This window comes from Stegostoma tigrinum, chromosome 16, assembly GCF_030684315.1.
Source record: "Stegostoma tigrinum isolate sSteTig4 chromosome 16, sSteTig4.hap1, whole genome shotgun sequence".
NCBI classification, from domain to species: Eukaryota; Metazoa; Chordata; class Chondrichthyes; order Orectolobiformes; family Stegostomatidae; genus Stegostoma; species Stegostoma tigrinum.
In genome coordinates this window covers 65,263,986-65,284,186 of record NC_081369.1, presented here as the reverse complement: position 1 = coordinate 65,284,186, position 20,201 = coordinate 65,263,986, and the positions used below count along the sequence as shown (strand labels likewise).

Here is a 20,201-nt window from a genome sequence, read left to right as displayed (position 1 = left end):
TCTCTGTGGGTTTGGAGTCACATGTAGGATAGATTGGGAAAGTACAGCAGTTTCTTTTCCTAAAGGACATGAGTGAACCAGATTGATTGCCAGAAAAACCCATGAAATTTTCATTTTATTCATTAAATTCAAGTCCAAATGGCTACGATGGGATTTAAACCCAAATCTCCAAAACCATAACCTAACCAGTAGTAGATTCGCCAACTTTAGGTGCATTTAAGTCGTCATTGGATAAGCATATGGACGTACATGGAATAGTGTAGGTTAGATGGGCATCAGATCGGTATGACAGGTCGGCACAACATCGAGGGCCGAAGGGCCTGTACTGTGCTGTAATGTTCTATGTTTAAACCTGTAGTTTTTTAGTTCAGTGGCATTACCACTACATTGCTGTTAGGGACGGTGTTTACAGTCTGTGTTTTGTTTGTTAAGCAGAGGGAGACTTAGTTTTACTTTCACCTGGGAGTTACTCTTAGTGCCTTCATGCTGAGAAATTTAGAGGCGCGTTTGTTTCGGTGTATTTTAATGAGGTTTTACAACTCTTGAAGGGAAGGCATGGGGAGTGTATTTTTTTAAAATGGTTTTTAAAAAACTCTGGGTGTGTGTGTGTGTATATGTGTGCGTGTGCGTGTGTGTGTTTGTGTGTGTGGGGGCTTGCCAGGGAGACGATCCCAAAGTGTTAAACTCTCCGGTAGTGACCTCTCAGTCAGCTAGTATCTCACTCTGAGAAACAAAACCAAATGCAAACTCAAATTCTTATTTTAATTTCAGAGGAAACACGCGAGGTCCCTAAACTCAACCTCCAGCAGGATCGCAGAATTATTACGGTGCAGAAGAAAGCCATTCGGCCCATTGTGCTTGCACTGGTACAGCAGGAGTGTTTGACCCTTTGTAAGTCTGTGAGAAGAAGAATAAGACTGTTGTGTTAGAATTACATGAGGCTTTCATGGGATCACAGCTGGGGCACAGTAACTGGTCTGATCTCCACTGTTAAGGCAGATGTACTCCCAGTGGAGACTGTACAGTGAGGGTCCACTTGATTTGTTCCTGGGGGGTGGGGGAACAGAGTAAACTGGGTCGATATTGTCTGGCCTTTAGAAGACTAAAGGGTGATCTCAGTGAGAGATCAGACATCGTGAGGGGACCTGACCGGGCAGATGTTGAGAGATTGTTTCTGCTGTTTGGAGAATCAAGAACACGGGCACAATCCCAGGATGAAGGGATGATTGTTTAGGAGATTTCTTCCCGCAGAGGGTTGGGAATATTTGGATTTCCCCAGAGTGTTATGGATATTCCTTTGTTGAGTGTATTGAAGGCTGGGATCTTGGGGAAATCAAGGGACATAGGGAGAGGGTGGGGGAGTGGAGTCGGAGCCCCAGATCAATTGTGATTGGGCTGGATGGCCTAGTCCTGCTTGTATTTATGTTGTTGTTTCGCCTTTGAAGATAATCTGACCTGACTTTTGTTCCAGGAAGGTAGGACAATGTCACGGCTCTCTCTGACCCGCTCCCCTGTGTCTCCTGTGGCATCTCAAGGTATCCCGCTGCCAGCACAACTCACCAAGTCTAATGCTCCTGTGCACATCGATGTCGGGGGGCACATGTACACCAGCAGCTTAGCAACTTTAACCAAATACACCGACTCCAGGTAGGGAGCTCCCTGTGTCAGCGCTACTCATTACCACCACTGGCCAGCACACAGCCTCACTGACTCGGGGGGTGGGGTGCTGTGCTCCCACACTAAATCCCATCGGACTGCTTCACCACAAGTCCTCCTGCGACAGCCTCGAAAATGTGGATAAACAATTTGGAAAAGTAGACAGAGTAACTCTGAGAATATTTCCTTCCACTTCTCCCTGTCCTGGGAATGTTTGATGGGGGGACAGTGTAGAGGGAGCTTTACCCTGTATCTAACCCCTTGCTGTCCCTGTCCCTGGGAGTGTTTGATGGGGGGACAGTGTTGAGGGAGCTTTACCCTGTATCTAACCCCGTGCTGCCCCTGTCCTGGGAGTGTTTGATGGGGGGACAGTGTTGAGGGAGCTTTACCCTGTATCGAACCCCATGCTGTCCCTGTCCTGGGAGTGTTTGATGGGGGGACAGTGTAGAGGGAGTGTTACCCCGTATCTAACCCCTTGCTGTCCCTGTCCTGGGAGTGTTTGATGGGGCTGATACTGCCTGATTTGCTCTGTCTGCATTTGGGGGCTGTTTCACGAGCTCCATCCACCCATGGCCCCTCATTCACTCGCTGCTGTTTACATCTTACACTCCACAGTGAGAGCTCAGCAACTGCCTCGTCTAGTCTTTGTTGCAGTGGCTGTGTTTTGATTTTATCCTCTGGGCTTGACATGATGGTAGAGCAGACGATAAGATACTTAGGAGGACAAGGATGATGCCCTGTGTGTAGCATCGAATTCTCAGCTTCCTGCCTGTGTGGAGAAAGGTTCGTGCTGTGTTACCTCCAGGCCCTGGATTGGAGAGGTATCGCTGCTCATTGGGCCCATGGTTATATATTCCATGCTGGACTCCCCATGCAGGGAGCTGGAAAGTTGTGGCTGCTGTGGAAACTGGTAAAAACCCGGCCAATTCCCGCCCCATCACTCTCCCCTCTATCATCAGTAAAGTGATGGAAGGTGTCATCTACAGTGATATCCAGCAGCACCTGCTCAGCAATAACCCGCTCAGTGACGCCCAGTTTAGTTCCGCCAGGACCACTCAGCTCCTGATCTCATTACAACCTTGGTTCAAACCTGGACTAAAGAGCTGAATTCCAGAGAGTGACAGTCTTTAACGTTTGATTGAATCAATGGGATATGGAGAGGGACACCTGACACGAAAGGCAGTAGAGTTATTAAAACACTAAAGTGGGCCATTCAATCTATCATGTGCTGCTCAGCCTGTGTAGAGAAATCAACAGCTGCCCCGCTCCCATCCTAGCCCCTGTATTTGGATTTCATTCCAGTGATCATCCAATTACCTTTTCAAATTATTCAGCATCTCTGATATACTACCCTCCCTGCAAAGTGCTTCCTCATCTGCAGCCCCTTCCCATAAAACTTTTACCTGAAATCATATGTTGGTGCTCCCCCTCCCCCCATTCCCTGGGCCATCAGCCAGGCTTCTCCTTGTCTACCCAGTTCTTTTTATTTGTGCTGTAACCTTATCCCACTCCAACACTATACATCCATCTCTATGTCCCTAATAACGTCCTCTTCATCTCTTGCTACCTGCTTATTATTTTTGTGCCATTAGAAGATTTATGAGTTCCCTTTTAAGTTAACATCTTATCCCTATTTTCCTCTTCATTTCTCCTCTTGTTTTGTATTTGGTTCTCACTTGAAGAATTCACCTTACATGAATGACGTAGCCTTCATCTTCACCATCTCTTTCTGACCCAGCAAGCTCTGGCTTCATATACTTTGCTCCTGTTGGGATACTCCTGGACTCTGAAGCATCTCCTCATTAAAGGTCACCCATTGTTCACTGATCATAGAATCCCTACAGTTTGGAAACAGGCCCTTCGGCCCAACAAGTCTACACCGACCCTCAGAGTATCCCACACAGACCCATCCCCAGACACGACAGGTAATTTAGCACGGCCAATCCACCCTAGCCTGCACATCTCAGGACTGTGGGAAGAAACTGGAGCAGCTGGAGGAAACCCACGCAGACGCGGGGAGAATGTTCCATGATGCAGCTAACCACAACCACCATATCTTTCCAATTCCTCCACATTGTTCCCTGACTACATCCTCCCACGTCCCATTGGAATTACCTCTCTTCCGAGGTAGGAGTTATTTTTTCATAAAACACAATGTTTCCTTTCCCCTCTCCGTTACTAATTGAAATTTCCTGGTATGACGGTGCCTGTTAGTCACTGGTACTTGATCTTCCTCATTCCCCAGCACCAGGTCCAGCTCCTTTCCAGTTGATCCAAGAACTGATTGAGGAAGTTCTCCTGAACATACTTCAGAAATTCCTCTCCCATTCACTTGTATCCTGGTTAATTTTTGGGTGATTAAATTTCCATAGTGTCACCACTCGAGTTTGTCAACACCTTTTGATTTCTCTGAAGACTTGCTTTTATCCCCCTCTCTCACCTGGAGAATTTCCCAGTCATGCGATCATAGCTTTCTTGCTTCTCAACTCCAACAGTGTGGATTCTGTCTGTGACTTTTCAAGGACATTCTGTTTTTCCAACACTACACTGCCTTTGCCAGTTAGTACTCCCATCCCATCTCCCTTTCCTCCATGCCCTTTTCAGATCTGTTTCAGAAGAAGGGTCTTGACCCAAAACATCAACTTTCCTGCTCCTAAGATGCTGCTTGGCCTGCTGTGTTCATCCAGCTCCACACCTTGTTATCTACCATTCCTTATGCTCTCTCTTTACAAGTCGTGTTACTCCCTCTTACCTCCCTTGAGCAATTGAATTTTAAACTCTCCCCTGTCACTTGGGAACCTCCCAAAAACGAGTTTGGTGGTAATCTTCTTGAATTGCAGTCTGCCCCTTCTGACCCCTGGCTCAGAACTGGTCCCAATTCCCAAAAATCTTAAAACTTCCTGTTGTGGTTGTGGGAGGTCAGTCATCTCAGCTCCAGGACATCTCTGCAGGAGCTCCTCAGGGTAGTGTCCTCAGCCCAACCATCTTCAGCTGCTTCATCAATGACCTTCCCTCCATCATAAGGTCAGAAGTGGGGATGTTCACCAATTATTACACAATGTTCAGCACCATTCGCAACTCCTCAGATACTGAAGCAGTCCATGCTCAAAATTCAACAAGATCCGAACAGTATCCAATTTTGGGTTAACAAGTGGCAAGTGACATTCCTGCCACACAAATGCCAGGCAATGACCATCATTAATAAGAGAGAAACTAATTATCTCTCCTTGACAGTCAATGGTAACCCCCACAAGCAACATCCTGGGGGTTACCGTTGACAGAAACTCAACTGGACTCACCACATAAACACAGCGGCTACAACAGCAGGTTGTTTATTAAACTTGTGTCATCATTTCTTTGCAAGTTTTGAAGTCTCTAGCATTTGCAGAATGAAACCAATAGATGGATGTAAATTGTAAATTTGGCGTTGGTAATCAGTATTGATACTGTGCCCTCAGGATTGGGCGCCTCTTCAATGGCACGGAGCCAATTGTTCTGGACAGTTTAAAGCAGCATTACTTCATTGATCGAGACGGCGAAATTTTCCGATACATCCTCAGTTTCCTCAGGACATCGAAACTTCTGCTCCCAGAGGATTTCAAGGTGAATTGAAGAATGCATTTCCTTTTCTTGCACACTTTTCTGTTGTTGGCAATTGGGTATCAGCTCAAATTTGTGGCTGGTGTTGGACTGCGGTGTCCATGGAATGCAGAAATAAATAAGCTAACAATTGCCTGGTAGTACAGGGTGTAAATGTTGCTAAAAACAGGAGAGAAGTTGAAGCTTTTCATCCTTCACTCATCAGAAACAGGACATAAGAAACAGATTTCAACAGAGACTCTGTTTGATTCGGCATGAGCATAGGATGCTCATTGGTTGCACTATCCATTGGCTGGGAGTGCAGCAGTTCACTGCCACTCTAATTCCCAGAGCAGACAGGTTGACTCTGATTGGTCAGGAAGTTGCCAGGGACACGCAGTTTTGATGTCAGGTATGTAGGGCATATGATGGCTAGTGGACTGTATCGAATAACATCCCATTGACCTTTCACAGCTCATGCTCAACCAGCCCCTGCTTTAGGTGTGATTCTGTTAATGGACAACATTTATTAAATAGCCCAAAGTGCGCTGACAGTTACACCAGAATCCGATTTAATATCATTGGCCATACTCGCACTGTGATACATTTGTGCATGATAGCAGCCACATGCACACATATTCAGGACCTTGTTTAATGGGGACTAAAGAAGTTTGTGCAGACACTGTACCTTTTCCATCATGGAGACAACTAAAGTCTGCTGCATGTGCATGGCAACGTCCTGGCCAATCAGAACTAACCTGTCTGCTCTGGGAATTAGACTGACAATTAACTGCTGCATCCCCAGCCAATGACGACCTAACCAATCAGCATCCTCTTCTCAAGCTGTATAGAGGAGTCTGTTTTCAAGACTGTGTCTAGTGTCCTGTTTCTGATGAAAGGTTTCAAATTTATTTTTAGCCAGACCCAAGCGGCTTGTGCGGGCCTCCCCGAGGCCGCGCCTGTGGTCTTTGGCATTTTCTGCTGATACGTACTTCCTGCGAGTGCTCCCTATCTTCACTCCATTGGCCAACCTTGGTCACATGTTCTCACCATCCCAAAATCTATCACTCTGCAATATTGCTTTGCCTCACAGCTGTTAACCGGAGAGAGATCCAGACCCCCCCTACACTGGGTGGGCTTCCTGAAGGGGAGTGGGGTCCAGCTGTCACTGTAACGTTACAGCACTTTGTCTGGACTCATGACAACCCCCCCGACCCCCAACCCATGACAGTGAATCCATTGTTGATTGTCAGGAAAAACCCATCTCGTTCACTAATGCCCTTTAGGGAAGGAAACTGCCATCTTTACCTGGTCTGGCCTACATGTGACTCCAGTCCCACAGCAATGTGGCTGACTCTTGACTGCCCTCTGGGCAATTAGGAATGGGCACTAAATGCTGCCTAGCCAGCGATGCCCTTGTCCCGTGAATGAATAAAAAAAAACACCCGAATTAACCTCGAGAGATAGCGTTCAAATCCTAGAGTTGCCTGAAACTGATGTACATCACCCTTTAATCTTCAACCTGAGCCTGTCCTTGGGAATTTAACCCTTTGAGTCTCTGAAAGTACAGTTGGTAGGTTTCTGTCAAAGGGCGATTTTGAATGGATTGGAGGGGAGTATGACCCATGACATCAGTCGAGTGGAGGTGACTTGTGGAGCACATAAAACTAGCATGGACCTGGGGGGGCGCTGAATGGCCTGTTTCTCTTCTGTTTGTGTATTTTGTATGTGCAAGAATGGAACAGCTGAAGGGGCTGAATGGCCCACCGCCAAGGAGAACCGTCAGAAATGAACCTGTTGATGTGAATGAAATGACTTGTGTTGCAGGATTTCAGCCTGTTATACGAAGAGGCGAAGTTTTACCAGTTACAGCCGATGGTGAGGGAGCTGGAGAGGTGGAAACAGGAGAAAGAACATCGCAAGTCCTCACAGGCCTGTGAGTGCCTGGTGCTGAGGGTGACCCCTGACCTGGGGGAGCGTATCAGCCTGAGTGGAGAGAAGTCTCTGATTGAGGATATCTTCCCTGAGACTGGGGATGTCATGTGTAACTCTGTCAACGCCGGCTGGAACCAGGACCCCACCCATGTCATCCGCTTCCCCATCAACGGTTACTGCCGCCTCAACTCAGTGCAGGTGAGGGCCCAGCTCGGCCTGTGTTTCCAGATTGTTGTGTTCTCTTGGTTAGTGTGACAGTCTGTATCCATGCTGTGTCACGGTCACTGCCTTGCTGTCCCTGTGTATGTGTGAGCACGGGTTCTCAGGGTGCTGTAGATACAGACAGGAGAGACCTTATGATGTAGGAGCAGAAGTAGGCCATTCAGCCCATTTGAGACTGTGCTGCTATTCACTGAGATTGTGACTGATCTGATTATCCTCAAATGCACTCCTGCCTTTTCCCTATGAAGCTCGTGTACTTAATGACCCACCCTTGACAACCCTCCATGGTAACACATTCCACAGATTCATTCCCCCGCCACCCCCACCCCAGACAGAAGAAATTCCTCCTCATTTCTGTCTTCAATGGATGGACCTACAAATAGTGGTTGAAGGGGGGAATGATGGTCAGGCTGTATTAAATAAATGGTACCACTCAGTCAGTTAGAGAGAGATGTGTGAAGAAGTTCCTCCTCAGTTCAGTCCTAAATCTGCTCCCCCTTATGTTGAGGCCATCCCCTCATGTTCTAGTTTCACCTGCTAGTGGAAACAACCTCCGTGCTTCTATCTTATCTATTCCCTTCATCATATTATGTTTCTGTAAGATTCCTCCTCAATCCTTGAAATTCCAATGATTATAGTCCCCGTCTCCTCAATCTTTCCTCTTAAGCCAACCCTTTCAATTCCAGAATCAACCTAGTGAACCTCCTCTGCACCCCCTCCAGTGCCAGTACACTCTTCCTCAAGTAAGGAGACCAAAACTGCACACAGTACTCCAGGTGTGGCCTCACCAGCCCCCTGTACAGCTACAACATAACTACCCTGCCTTTAAACCCAGTCCCTCTAGCAACGAAGGATAGTGAGAAATGTCTTCCAGCCATAAGAATATATTGTTTGCGTTTACTCAGCATCTGAGTCCACCCAAAGCCCTACCTCCAGCACAATGCCCCCTCCCCCAGCCTCTTTCTTCAACTATAGTTATAACAAGGTGTGGAGCTGGATGGACATAGCAGGCCAAGCAGCGTCAGAGGAGGAAGACATTTCGGGCCTAGACCCTTCTTCAGAAAAAAAGAATGGAGCTGAGTCCACGAAAAGATCAGCCATGGTCCTATTGAATGGTTCAATGGGCCAAGCAGCCTACTCCTGCTTTTTCTGAAGAAGGGTCTCAGCCCGAAACATCAGCCTTCCTGCTCCTCTGATGCTGCCTGACCTGCTGTGCTCATCCAGCTCCACACCTTGTTATCTCTGATTCTCCAGCATCTGCAGTTCCTGCTATCTCTGAAACTTTTTTCACCTGTCAGGTGCTCTGCTTGCTTTCACAGCCAGCCCTGTTGTTCGGCTCACAGCTGCATCTTTCACACCAGCACCTCACAGCTGGGCACCTGAGAATGAGCAGGGCATTGTGGCTTTGTGCCACGCTCTGTATTGGATGCCAGTGACCTTTTAGGCAGCGCCGATGGTTCACTCTGGTTCTCCCGTGTCTCCGCAGCCACCTAGTTTTGGAGCCTCCAATGGCTAACCTATGCTGATATGGACTGTCTGTTTTGGGAGGAAGAATGAGGAGATAAAATAGTCCAGCCTTTCTGATGGTTGGAAGAGCACAGACTGGGGTGACCCCTGGGGACCCAATGGAATTCCACACGCAGCAGACACCGTGGGAGTCTGGCAAGAAATTGAATTTTCCATCAGGGAATTCCCCTGTGCCTGGAGCTCTCTGAACCCAGTGTTAAAGTTGGCAAATTCATAGTTACCCACCTGGCACCTGCCGCCTCACCCACCTCACAGTCTCACCTTTTCTCAGGCTCTGCCAAAGTGCCCTCGATACTGCTCACCAGCGAGTATCAGACGAGAGGCTATGTGTTGGTCTGTAACATTGCTCCTGCATTTCACAGTGGCTTCTTCCCATTCAGCACAGAGCCTTGTTCTTCCCTGAATCCATGCAATCTGTCAGGAATTGGGAATTTCTCCACTGGGACCTTTGTTCTGTCCTTGGTAGGTTTTGAGAATTTGACCAGGTGTGGCTCTCAGCCTGCAAAGAAGGGGACAGTTGTGTCTAATTTTCAGGCAGTAGTTTGTAGCTGTTCCACTGGTAGGTTTTGTATTGATTCCATCTGTGTTCCATCTTTGAACCATGCACCAAATGTTAAGCAGATGTTAGACTGTTCTGAGAGGAAGCAGAAGTTTGCCAAACTAAATACAACTTAATGGTGCCCTCCAGCTCTTGAATGTGCACAGATCCCTTGCTGTGAATGTACATAACTTGAACCACCATTGTATAAATCCAAAACTGGGTCAGCCAGGAGCTCCACTGTTACCTTGTTAATGACCATGATTGTTTCAGGATTTACCTTCTCATGTCCTTTCCTAATTTTTCTCTGAATCTTCTCTGCTCCAGACAGTGCAGTCTGAATTTGAATTTACTCCCACTAACTCCACACTCCAGCCCCAGTTACCAGCTCAGCAAATGGTCTCTGTCCTTCCCATTCTCTCATGGCTTTGGTAAACTGGGGTGATGGACAGCTGCCTGATTCTGATAGATCAGCTTCAGTTTTTCACACAGTTCCTCTCCATCCCCCATATCACCAGCCGAGCATCATCGTCCTTCACTGCATTCCCCTTTTAAGGAGCTGCTTTTTGTGAAAACTCAGCAACAAACCGGAAGAAAGTTTTGGTTTCTCACATTTTGATGTCAGACATCTTGTGTCCCTGGTGTTGGTCAGGTATTAACCCGTTATGGCTGAGACCATGTGCAGGGGGATAGCATCGAAGGGCTCTAACCTGCAGCCTGTGCGGTTTCAGATACTGGCAATAATAATCTCATCCCAGCAGCTATAGGGAAACCAGCCGAACCTGCTCTCTAGCTGGTTTCAATTAGTATCAGCTGGAAATCTCACTCCAACTGCTTGATGGTGTGTAAAAAATTAACAGGTCACCACCCTGGAATTGGGCAGGGAGGGGGGGCCAACTTAAATAGTGAGTAATGTAGAGGGAGCCTAACTCTGTATCCAACCCTGTGCTGTTTCTGTCCTGGGAATGTTTGGGGACAGTGTAGAGGGAGCTTTTCACTGTATCTATTCCTGTGCTGTGTTATACAAACTAACAAGACAGAGATAACAAAGTGTGGACCTGAATGAATGCAGCAGGCCAAGCAGCATCTTAGGATCATCTCGTGTTCATCCAGCTCTACACCTTGTTATCTCGGATTCTCCAGCATCTGCAGTTCCTACTATCTCTACGACAGAGGATGGTGTTAGGTCACAATGAGCATGTCCTGCACTGTCATAGAAACATGATAGTGCAGGTAGAGATCATTCAGCCCCTTGAGTCTGCACCAACCCTCTGAATAGCATTCCACCCTACCTTTGTAACCCTGCATTTTCCCATGACTAGCCCATCTACCCCGCACGTCCCCGGACAGTGGGGGCAATTTAGCATGGCCAATTCACCTAGCCTGCACATCTTTGGACTGTGGGAGGAAGCCGGAGCACCCGGAGGAAACCCACGCAGACACGGGGAGAATGTGCAAACTCCCCACAGGCAGTCACCCGAGGGTGGCATTGAACCTGGGTCCCTGGCGCTGTGAGGCTGCAGTGCTGACCACTGAGCCACTGGTCATTGGGGTAATGGCTGCCTCACATTCTCCCAGACATCCCTAGTCAAGCCACTACCTGATTATTAGAAATCACCAGGCCACGGTCAGAGAGCTGTCATTTTAACCAGCAGCTTGTTCCTGCAGTCAGTCTGAGCTGAAACCTGATCTGATTTGTATATAACTTGTGTCCTGAACTACTCTAACCTTTCTCATTAAACAGTGTCTCCACAATGATCAAATCACATCCATTCATTATTTTGGAAGCCTCTGACAAATTTCCAGGAAGTCGACATCAACTTAAAAATAGGGGACAGCTGTACCTGGCCCACCTTTTAACTGGGTACAGTACCTGACACTGTCCTGCTGTTAATATCTCTCCATTTGCAATTCTAAGAGACAGTGAATCAATTGGAAAACACATCAGTGCTTCATAGCGCTACACTCAGATACAGTGTGTTGAGAGCTGTGCTGTGTTTGAGAATTCAGTGCTTTCCCATTACTGCTGTGTGTCTCTCTGAGTTTGGTGTTTAATCAAGGCCCCAGGCCATTAGCGAGAGGAATGTGTGAATGCTGGAGGAGGTTACCTCTTGTCACAGACTCTTAACAAGACTCTTCAGACACATTTGTGTGGTCTCATTGAACCTGGCTCAAACTCCGTTTACTCCTCAAACAACATGGTAACTAGGTGTCAGATTTTTATTCATGCTTTTGACTTTAATTGATCATAATGATTTTCTTTTTCATACTTACCACATTCCAGGTCCTTTTACCATTTAGTTCAGTTTCAGGCTGTAGTCTGTGATCTGACTGTAGAGTACCCTGTCCCAGCATTTTATTCTTGTTCTATTTGCATTACGCACAGTGGGTTCCCTACAGATTATGCAATGTTACAGAATACAAGATGCCATTTTAGCTCCTGATGCCTCTGCTAACAAAGCAACTTTGTCTCAATCTATGCTCTCACCTGTCATCTTGCAAATGTCCCCTTTTTTAAGTTTTCAACCAAATCCCTTCTGAAAGTTCCAGATCAGCACAGCTCCCTGTGTTAAAACACTCTCCTAACCCTCTACTGTCATTACTTTGCTAATCATCTTAAATCTTCATCCTCTGGTTATCAACCTCCGAGAAACAATTTCTCCTTATTTATTCTCAAACACTTTGTGATTTTGCTTGCCTCAATTAAATCTTTCCTTGACTTTTTCCAGTTCCTCTACCTTATTACATTTCTCTTCCCAGCCTGATTCCAGGGATGAAAGGACTGACACACACACAAACTGGATCAGTTACGACTGGATTCATTTGGCATTTTGAAGAATAATCTCATAGAAACCAGTACAATTCTAACAAGAATAGATAGGGTAAACGTATGAAGCATGTTCCTGATGGCCAGGGGGGGTGGGGGGAGCGGTGTTCAGGCAGGGGTTGTGTCCAGAACCAGGGATCACAGTCTAAGGATATTGGGGTGGGCCATGTAAGATTGAGATGAGGAGAAACATCTTCACCCAGAGAGTGGGGAGCCTATGGAATTCTCTGTCACAAAGTGTGGAGGCCAAAATATTGAATGCCTTCAAGAGGAGTTAGATATAGTTCTTAGGATAAAGAGATCAAAGGGTATGGGGGCAACATGGGAACAGGAATTGATTTGGATGTCCAGCCATGATCATAGTGAATGGCCTACTCCATCTCCTATTTCCTATATTTCTATCCCTGATCCTGTTTTGGTACTCCATCTCCTATTTCCTATATTTCTATCCCTGATCCTGTTTTGGTAAATCTCTGCACCTTCAAGGTTTTTGCAAACTCTTTTGGAAGGAGGAATAAAAGAAGAGTATTAGTTAAATGGAGAGAAACTGCAGAAAGCTGCCACATAAATTGACTTAGGTCAGCAGGTGGGTTGGAGCTGGTGAACCAAAGACAGGAGCTAGCAAACAGCTGAAGGCGAATGGAATGCTGGCCCTTATTTCAAGTGGTTTGGAGTGTCCGAGTAGGGAAGGCAACTGGACAAGGTGCTGGTGAGAACACACCGGGAGCTCTGAGAGCAGTTTTGGGTTACCTACTTAAGGAGAGATCGTGATGGGAGGCAGTTCGGAGAAAGTTCACTAGAATGATCTCTGGGATGGAGGGACTGTCTCATGAGCAAAGGTTAGCAGCTTGGAACTTGACTCACTGGAGTTTAGAAGAGTAAGGGATGATCTCATTTAAGATTCTTCAGGGGCTTAAAGGGTAGATGCTGAGAGGATGGTCCTAGCCCCTCCGAAGAGGGGAAACAGAGGGCACAGTCTCAGAATAAAGGGGAGCCAAATTAAGGCAGAGATGAGGAGGAATTTCCTCTCTCAGAGGGTTGTGAGTCTTTGTAACTCCTTGCTGCAGAGAGCTGTTGAGGCAGAGTCCTTGTGTGTATTTAAGGTTTGTCGAGGAATCAAGGCTTATGGGAAAGGGCAGGAAAGTGAATGTGAGGAATGGTGGAACAGCCACAATCCTGTTGAATGACAGAACAGGCTCGAGGGGCTGAACGGCCTACTCTTGTTCCTATTTGTCATGGTCATACATCTTCCCTAAAATGTGCTGTCTAGAATTAAAACCATTACTCTGGGGCTTCTCCGGTGTTTTAAAAAGACTTTGTTTTGACATCAGATTATATAGAATATACTGCACAGAAAAAGGCCATTCAACCCAACTCATCCCTGCTAGTGTTTATGCTTCAGTCTAGTTTCCTCCCATCTTTCCTCATTTTAATCTACCATAAACCCCCTCTATTTCCTTCTCTCTCATTGGCCTGTCAGACTTCCCCATCGATATATCGATACATACCACTCACTCCCTGTCAGTCTCTTTCCCAGCATGTTCCGGGGAGGATGCTTCTCCCAAATTCCCCATTGAATTTTTACTGAGTCCCTTGTAGCTATGACTTTTGGTTTTGTTCTGTTTGAATCCACTCTGTCCAAACCTTTTGGCATTTTTGTTCTCCATGAGGTCAACCCTCCCTCAGTGGTCATTCAAGAGAGAAGTGACCCAAGTTACCAGCAATAGATACTCACCCTGTGACCGTTCCCTGTACCCTGTGCAGGGCCTCTGTAATCCTTCTCCAGTATAGACAGCAGGCACTGTACGTGCTGCTGCCCAGTTTGGCCCCCACCTGAGGCTTGAGACCAGGGGACTGCACGTCCTGGAAGCTACAGTCACTGAACGTGGAGCTGGAACAGCACAGCATTCGAGGAGCAGGAAAGTCAATGTTTCGGGTTGGAACCCTTCTTCAGGGCTGGAGAGGGGGAGGAAGTCCAGAAATAAATGGTGAGGGGTGGGGGGGGGGGGGGGGGGGGGGGGGTAAGTTTGAGACCAGTTTTTCAATATATATCCAGAAGTGCTGTCACAGACAACCCAATGGTTTTTCTACCTCCAAATCACCGTGACTCTCTTGTTTTTGTTTTAAAACTACTGGCCTCCAGCAGTAAATTGTTGAGGGCACTGCAACCATCAGGAGGTGAAGGGTGGGAGGGGGTGGTGGAGATGCAGGAATGTGCTAAATCAGAGTGGAGTCTGAGGGGGAAATGAAGTGGTGTGTACTTCAGTAAGGCATTTGATAAGGTTCCCCATGGAAGGCTCATTCAGAAGGTCAGGAGGAATGGGATACAGGGGAACTTAGCTGCTTGGATACAGAATTGGCTGGCCAACAGAAGACAGCGAGTGGTAGTAGAAGGAAAATATTCTGCCTGGAAGTCAGTGGTGAGTGGGGTTCCACAGGGCTCTGTCCTTGGGCCTCTACTGTTTGTAATTTTTATTAATGACTTGGACGAGGGAATTGAAGGATGGGTCAGCAAGTTTGCAGACGACACAAAGGTCGGAGGTGTCGTTGACAGTGTAGAGGGCTGTTGTAGGCTGCAGCGGGACATTGACAGGATGCAGAGATGGGCTGAGAGGTGGCAGATGGAGTTCAACCTGGATAAATGCGAGGTGATGCATTTTGGAAGGTCGAATTTGAAAGCTGAGTACAGGATTAAGGATAGGATTCTTGGCAGCGTGGAGGAACAGAGGGATCTTGGTGTGCAGATACATAGATCCCTTAAAATGGCCACCCAAGTGGACAGGGTTGTTAAGAAAGCATATGGTGTTTTGGCTTTCATTAACAGGGGGATTGAGTTTAAGAGTCGTGAGATCTTGTTGCAGCTCTATAAAACTTTGGTTAGACCGCACTTGGAATACTGCGTCCAGTTCTGGGCGCCCTATTATAGGAAAGATGTGGATGCTTTGGAGAGGGTTCAGAGGAGGTTTACCAGGATGCTGCCTGGACTGGAGGGCTTATCTTATGAAGAGAGGTTGACTGAGCTCGGTCTCTTTTCATTGGAGAAAAGGAGGAGGAGAGGGGACCTAATTGAGGTATACAAGATAATGAGAGGCATAGATAGAGTCGATAGCCAGAGACTATTTCCCAGGGCAGAAATGGCTAGCACGAGGGGTCATAGTTTTAAGCTGGTTGGTGGAAAGTATAGAGGGGATGTCAGAGGCAGGTTCTTTACGCAGAGAGTTGTGAGAGCATGGAATGCGTTGCCAGCAGCAGTTGTGGAAGCAAGGTCATTGGGGTCATTTAAGAGCCTGCTGGACATGCATATGGTCACAGAAATTTGAGGGTGCATCCATGAGGATCAATGGTCGGCACAACATTGTGGGCTGAAGGGCCTGTTCTGTGCTGTACTGTTCTATGTTCTATGGTGTCCATCTGTTTGAGATAACAAAGTGTGGAGCTGGATGAACACAGCAGGCCAAGCAGCGTCCTAGGAGCACGAAAGCTGACGTTTTGGGCCTAGACCCTTCATCAGAAAAGGGGGATGGGGAGAGGGTTCTGGAATAAATAGGGAGAGAGAGGGAGGCGGACCGAAGATGGATAGAGGAGAAGATAGATGGAGAGGAGAGTATAGTCGGGGCAGTGGGGAAGGGATAGGTCAGTCCGGGGAGGACAGACAGGTCAAGGAGGCGGGATGAGGTTAGTAGGTGGGAAATGGAGGTGCGGCTTGAGGTGGGAGGAAGGGATGGGTGAGAGGAAGAACAGGTTAGGGAGGCGGGGACGAGCTGGGCTGGTTGTGTGATGTAGTGGGGGAAGGGGACGAACTGGGCTGGTTTGGGCATGCGGTGGGGGAAGGGGAGACTTTGAAGCTGGTGAAGTCCACATTGATACCATTGGGCTGCAGGGTTCCCAAGCGGAATATGAGTTGCTGTTCCTGCAACCTTCGGGTGGCACCATTGTGGCACTGCAGGAGGCCCATGATGGACATGTCATCTAAAGAATGGGAGGGGGAGTTAAAATGGTTTGCGACTGGGAGGTGCAGCTGTTTGTTGCGAACCGAGCAGAGGTGTTCTGCAAAGCGGTCCCCAAGCCTCTGCTTGGTTTCCCCAATGTAGAGGAAGCCACACCGGGTACAGTGGATACAGTATACCACATTGGCAGATGTGCAGGTGAACATCTGCTTAATGTGGAAAGTCATCTTGGGACCTGGGATAGAGGTGAGGGAGGAGGTGTGGGGGCAAGTGTAGCATTTCCTGCAGTTGCAGGGGAAGGTGCCGGGTGTGGTGGGGTTGGAGGGCAGTGTGGAGCGGACAAGGGAGAGTGGTCTCTCTGGAAGGCAGACAAGGGTGGGGTTGGAAAAATGTGGTGGGGTCGGATTGTAGATGGCGGAAGTGTTGGAGGATGATGTGTTGTATCCGGAGGTTGGTGGGGTGGTGTGTGAGAACGAGGGGAATTCTCTTTTGGTGGTTATTGCGAGGGCGGGGTGTGAGGGATGAGTTGCGGGAAATGCAGGAGATACGGTTGAGGGCGTTCTCGACCACTACAGGGGGGATGTTGCGGCCGAGGGCGTTCTTGACCACTACAGGGGGGATGTTGCGGCTCCTGAAGAACAAGGACATCTGGGATGTGCGGGAGTATCCGCTGTACCTGGTGTGGCTTCTTCTACATTGGGGAAACCAAGCGGAGGCTTGGGGACCACTTTGCAGATCACCTACGCTCGGTTCGCAGTAAACAACTGCACTTCCCAGTCGCGAACCATTTCAACTCCCCCTCTCATTCCTTTGACGAGATGTCCATCCTGGGCCTCCTGCAGTGCCACAATGATGCCACCCGAAGGTTGCAGGAACAGCAACTCATATTCCGCTTAGGAACCCTGCAGCCCAATGGTATCAATGTGGACTTCACCAGCTTCAAAATCTCCCCTCCCCGCACTGCGTCCCAAAACCAGCCCAGCTCGTCCCCACCTCCCTAACCTGTTCTTCCTCTCACCTACCCCCTTCTCCCACCTCAAGATGCACCTCCATTTCCTACCTACTAACCTCATCCCGCCCCCTTGACCTGTCCGTCCTCCCTGGACTGACTTATCCCCTCCCTACCTCCCCACCTCCCCACCTACACTCTCCTCTCCACCTATCTTCCCCTCTATCCATCTTCGATGTGCCTCCCCCTCTCTCCCTATTTATTCCAGTTCCCTCTCCCCATCCCCCTCCCTGAAGAAGGGTCAAGGCCCAAAACGTCCGCTTTTGTGCTCCTGAGATGCTGCTTGGCCTGTTGTGTTCATCCAGCTTCACACTTTGTTATCTCGGATTCTCCAGCATCTGCAGTTCCCATTATCTCCCTCCACCTGTTTGAGACCGGTTTATCGTAAACTCATTCTATTTCAATTCTAGGAAGGAGAGTGATTTTGGTTTCATTAACCTGTGAAATTTTCCCATGAAGTGGCCTCCAAATTTACTGACCAAACCATATTACCTCATTTTATCTGCAACGGATTTTATTTTTAAATTATTTACCAATTTAGAGGCAGGTTGATCCTAATTAGTCAGGACCTGGCCTTGAGAAATGAATTGGACAGACAGCTCTCACCTACTTCCTTCAATTGTGGATTGTTGTGGTGGGTTGGTAGTGACCAAGCCCCTGAGCCAGGAATCCCAGGTTCAAGTCCCACTTGCTGCAGAGGTGTTCCATAATTTCTCTGAATGGGGTGATTGGAAAGGATCTGTGAAATATACAGGGCCATGTACACTGTGGAACAGTGAAGGATTAGGGACAGAAAATATTTCCCATTGCGCGACCCGGGCTGAGGGATATGGCTCATGCAGAGAGATTGGAGAAAATGGAAGAGATTTAATGATGGTTCTCAAAATGAAGAAGGCTGTTGCTAGCGTAGACAGAGATCTTTAACTAGCAAGGAGATGGGGAACCAGGAGTATGGACAAAGATGACAGGAAGTGGGGCCTGTTGTCGGTTTTATTTGCGGAGAGTTGCTCTGCAACTACAGAGCCACAGTGGAAGTGGAGGGTGCTGGGGCAAATTGGTGTTCTCTCACTGAACCATGGAGGATCAGGGGCTTTGTGTATTTGGCATCTTTTATGTACCGTCTGATTTCCCGATGGATTGTTCTGCTGCAGGTTCTGGAACGATTGTTACACAAGGGATTTCGGGTGGTTGCTTCCTGTGGCGGTGGTGTGGATTCCTCACAGTTCAGTGAATACGTGTTATATCGACAAGAGAAACGCCTACAGCTCACCCCAATGCCAATCCGAATAAAACAGGAGCCTCTCGATTAACACGACAGCAACCTCTCTTCCCCTCCCTTTTTGAGGCTTTTGTTCTTTCGTTTTTCTCTCTCTCTCTCCCCATCCCCTCCCTGACCGCCCCTCACCCCACCCAAACCCCCACCAACCCACTTGTCTCCTGATCTGAATTTAGTTGCTGCATTCGAGGGAGAGCATCTGTCATAGAGACATGCCCTTGACGAGGATATTTTCCAAAGGGTCGGAGTAGCTGCATTCCCACCGGAAGTGTAGACACAATCTTAACTCCTCCAAAGTGACTATTCCAATCTGGTTTGAGGCTGACAATGGTTGTGTGTGTGAAGAGAGAAGCAGGTGCCAATTGGGCCATCAGTGGCTTCTGGCACATCCGCAGAAACAGTACCCTTCATGTAATGTGGCTGGGGGAGATGGAGGGAGAGAGGGAGGGAGGGAGAGAGAGAGAGAGAGAGGATGGTGCTGCAATAATCGGAAACCAATGCAAAGTCAACTTCACCTCCATTGGGTTCATTGATCTCATTCTGTCCTTCAGCTCAGGATTTAGAAGGCGCCCCCAGGCGGCCTGGACCCTCTTCCAGCCAGTCCCTCCAACACCCCCAGGCCCTCCCGCCCCGGAGACGCAGTCAGTGCTGGGACACTCACTCCTGTGAGCCATGAATTGCTGTGATATTTGGTGACAAGTTCAACAAAGACGCTATGCGGGGAAGTGCATTAAGCACCATGTAAAACGGACGGTGATCAGTGACTGAATGAACAGGGAGCAGTGCAGAACACAGTGCACTTCACTTCACCGCTGCGTTTCCCCCCAAAATTTCAGGAACCGTTATTTTCCTAGCAGCCCCCTCCTGTGTAAAATTCTCCCCTGCCCCAGCCCCAGCCCAGAATCAGGCAGCACACACTGATGTGCAGTGTACTCACATTGGAAGAGGAAACAGTTGAGTTTTTTTTAATTATAAATAAACTAAGATGTTTACCTGCAACTTGTCGCTAACTTTTGGATTAATAAATTTTTCACACTTTCAGGGAACAATCACAAAGATTCGAAAAGCACTTTACTCTGACCGAGAAACTCACGTCCCTGAATTGTTACAGCCTGGGACATGATGGGAGAGGAAACTCCAAATACTGTTAGTGTCAGTTCTGAGTGAGCGCCGCACTGACAGAGGGTCACTGCTGAGGGAACGCCGCACTGTCGGAGGGTCACTGCTGAGGGAGCGGGCACTGTCGGAGGGTCAGCACTGAGGGAGTGGGCACTGTCGGAGGGTCAGTGCTGAGGGAGTGCCACACTGTCGGAGGGTCAGTGCTGAGGGAGTGGGCACTGTCGGAGGGTCACTGCTGAGGGAGCGGGCACTGTCGGAGGGTCACTGCTGAGGGAGCGCTGCACTGTCGGAGGGTCACTGCTGAGGGAGCGGGCACTGTCGGAGGGTCACTGCTGTGGGAGCGCCGCACTGCCTTGATCCCTTGCATCCACAGCAGACACCATTTCCCTGACCTTACACTCATTGCTGGAACATCTGGGTAACAGGATAATGGGAACTGCAGATGCTGGAGAATCCAAGATAATAAAATGTGAGGCTGGATGAACACAGCAGGCCAAGCAGCATCTCAGGAGCACAAAAGCTGACGTTTCGGGCCTAGACCCTTCTTCAGAGAGGATGAAGGGTCT

At 48.2% G+C, this 20,201-nt stretch overlaps 2 protein-coding genes across 6 annotated transcripts in view; one reads left to right on the top strand and one right to left on the bottom strand.

The window, feature by feature from the left end:
• LOC125459841 (BTB/POZ domain-containing protein KCTD15) overlaps positions 1–19,515 on the top strand; it is a 70,713-nt gene extending 51,198 nt beyond the window's left edge. For 3 of the 5 annotated variants that reach the window (XM_048546775.2, XM_048546772.1, XM_048546773.2), the window contains exons 2-6: positions 772–891; positions 1,476–1,647; positions 5,115–5,259; positions 7,063–7,368; positions 18,392–19,515. In XM_048546775.2, the coding sequence (XP_048402732.1) occupies positions 1,484–1,647; positions 5,115–5,259; positions 7,063–7,368; positions 18,392–18,550 (774 nt within the window). In that variant the 5' untranslated portion in view covers positions 772–891; positions 1,476–1,483 and the 3' untranslated portion in view covers positions 18,551–19,515. Of the gene's footprint in view, positions 1–771; positions 892–1,471; positions 1,648–5,114; positions 5,260–7,062; positions 7,369–18,391 lie in introns of all 5 variants that reach the window. The other 2 variants (XM_048546774.2, XM_059651558.1) reach the window with 2 other exon arrangements.
• LOC125460101 (transcription initiation factor TFIID subunit 4-like) overlaps positions 1–20,201 on the bottom strand; it is a 445,881-nt gene that overhangs the window by 108,294 nt on the left and 317,386 nt on the right. The window lies entirely within an intron of this gene.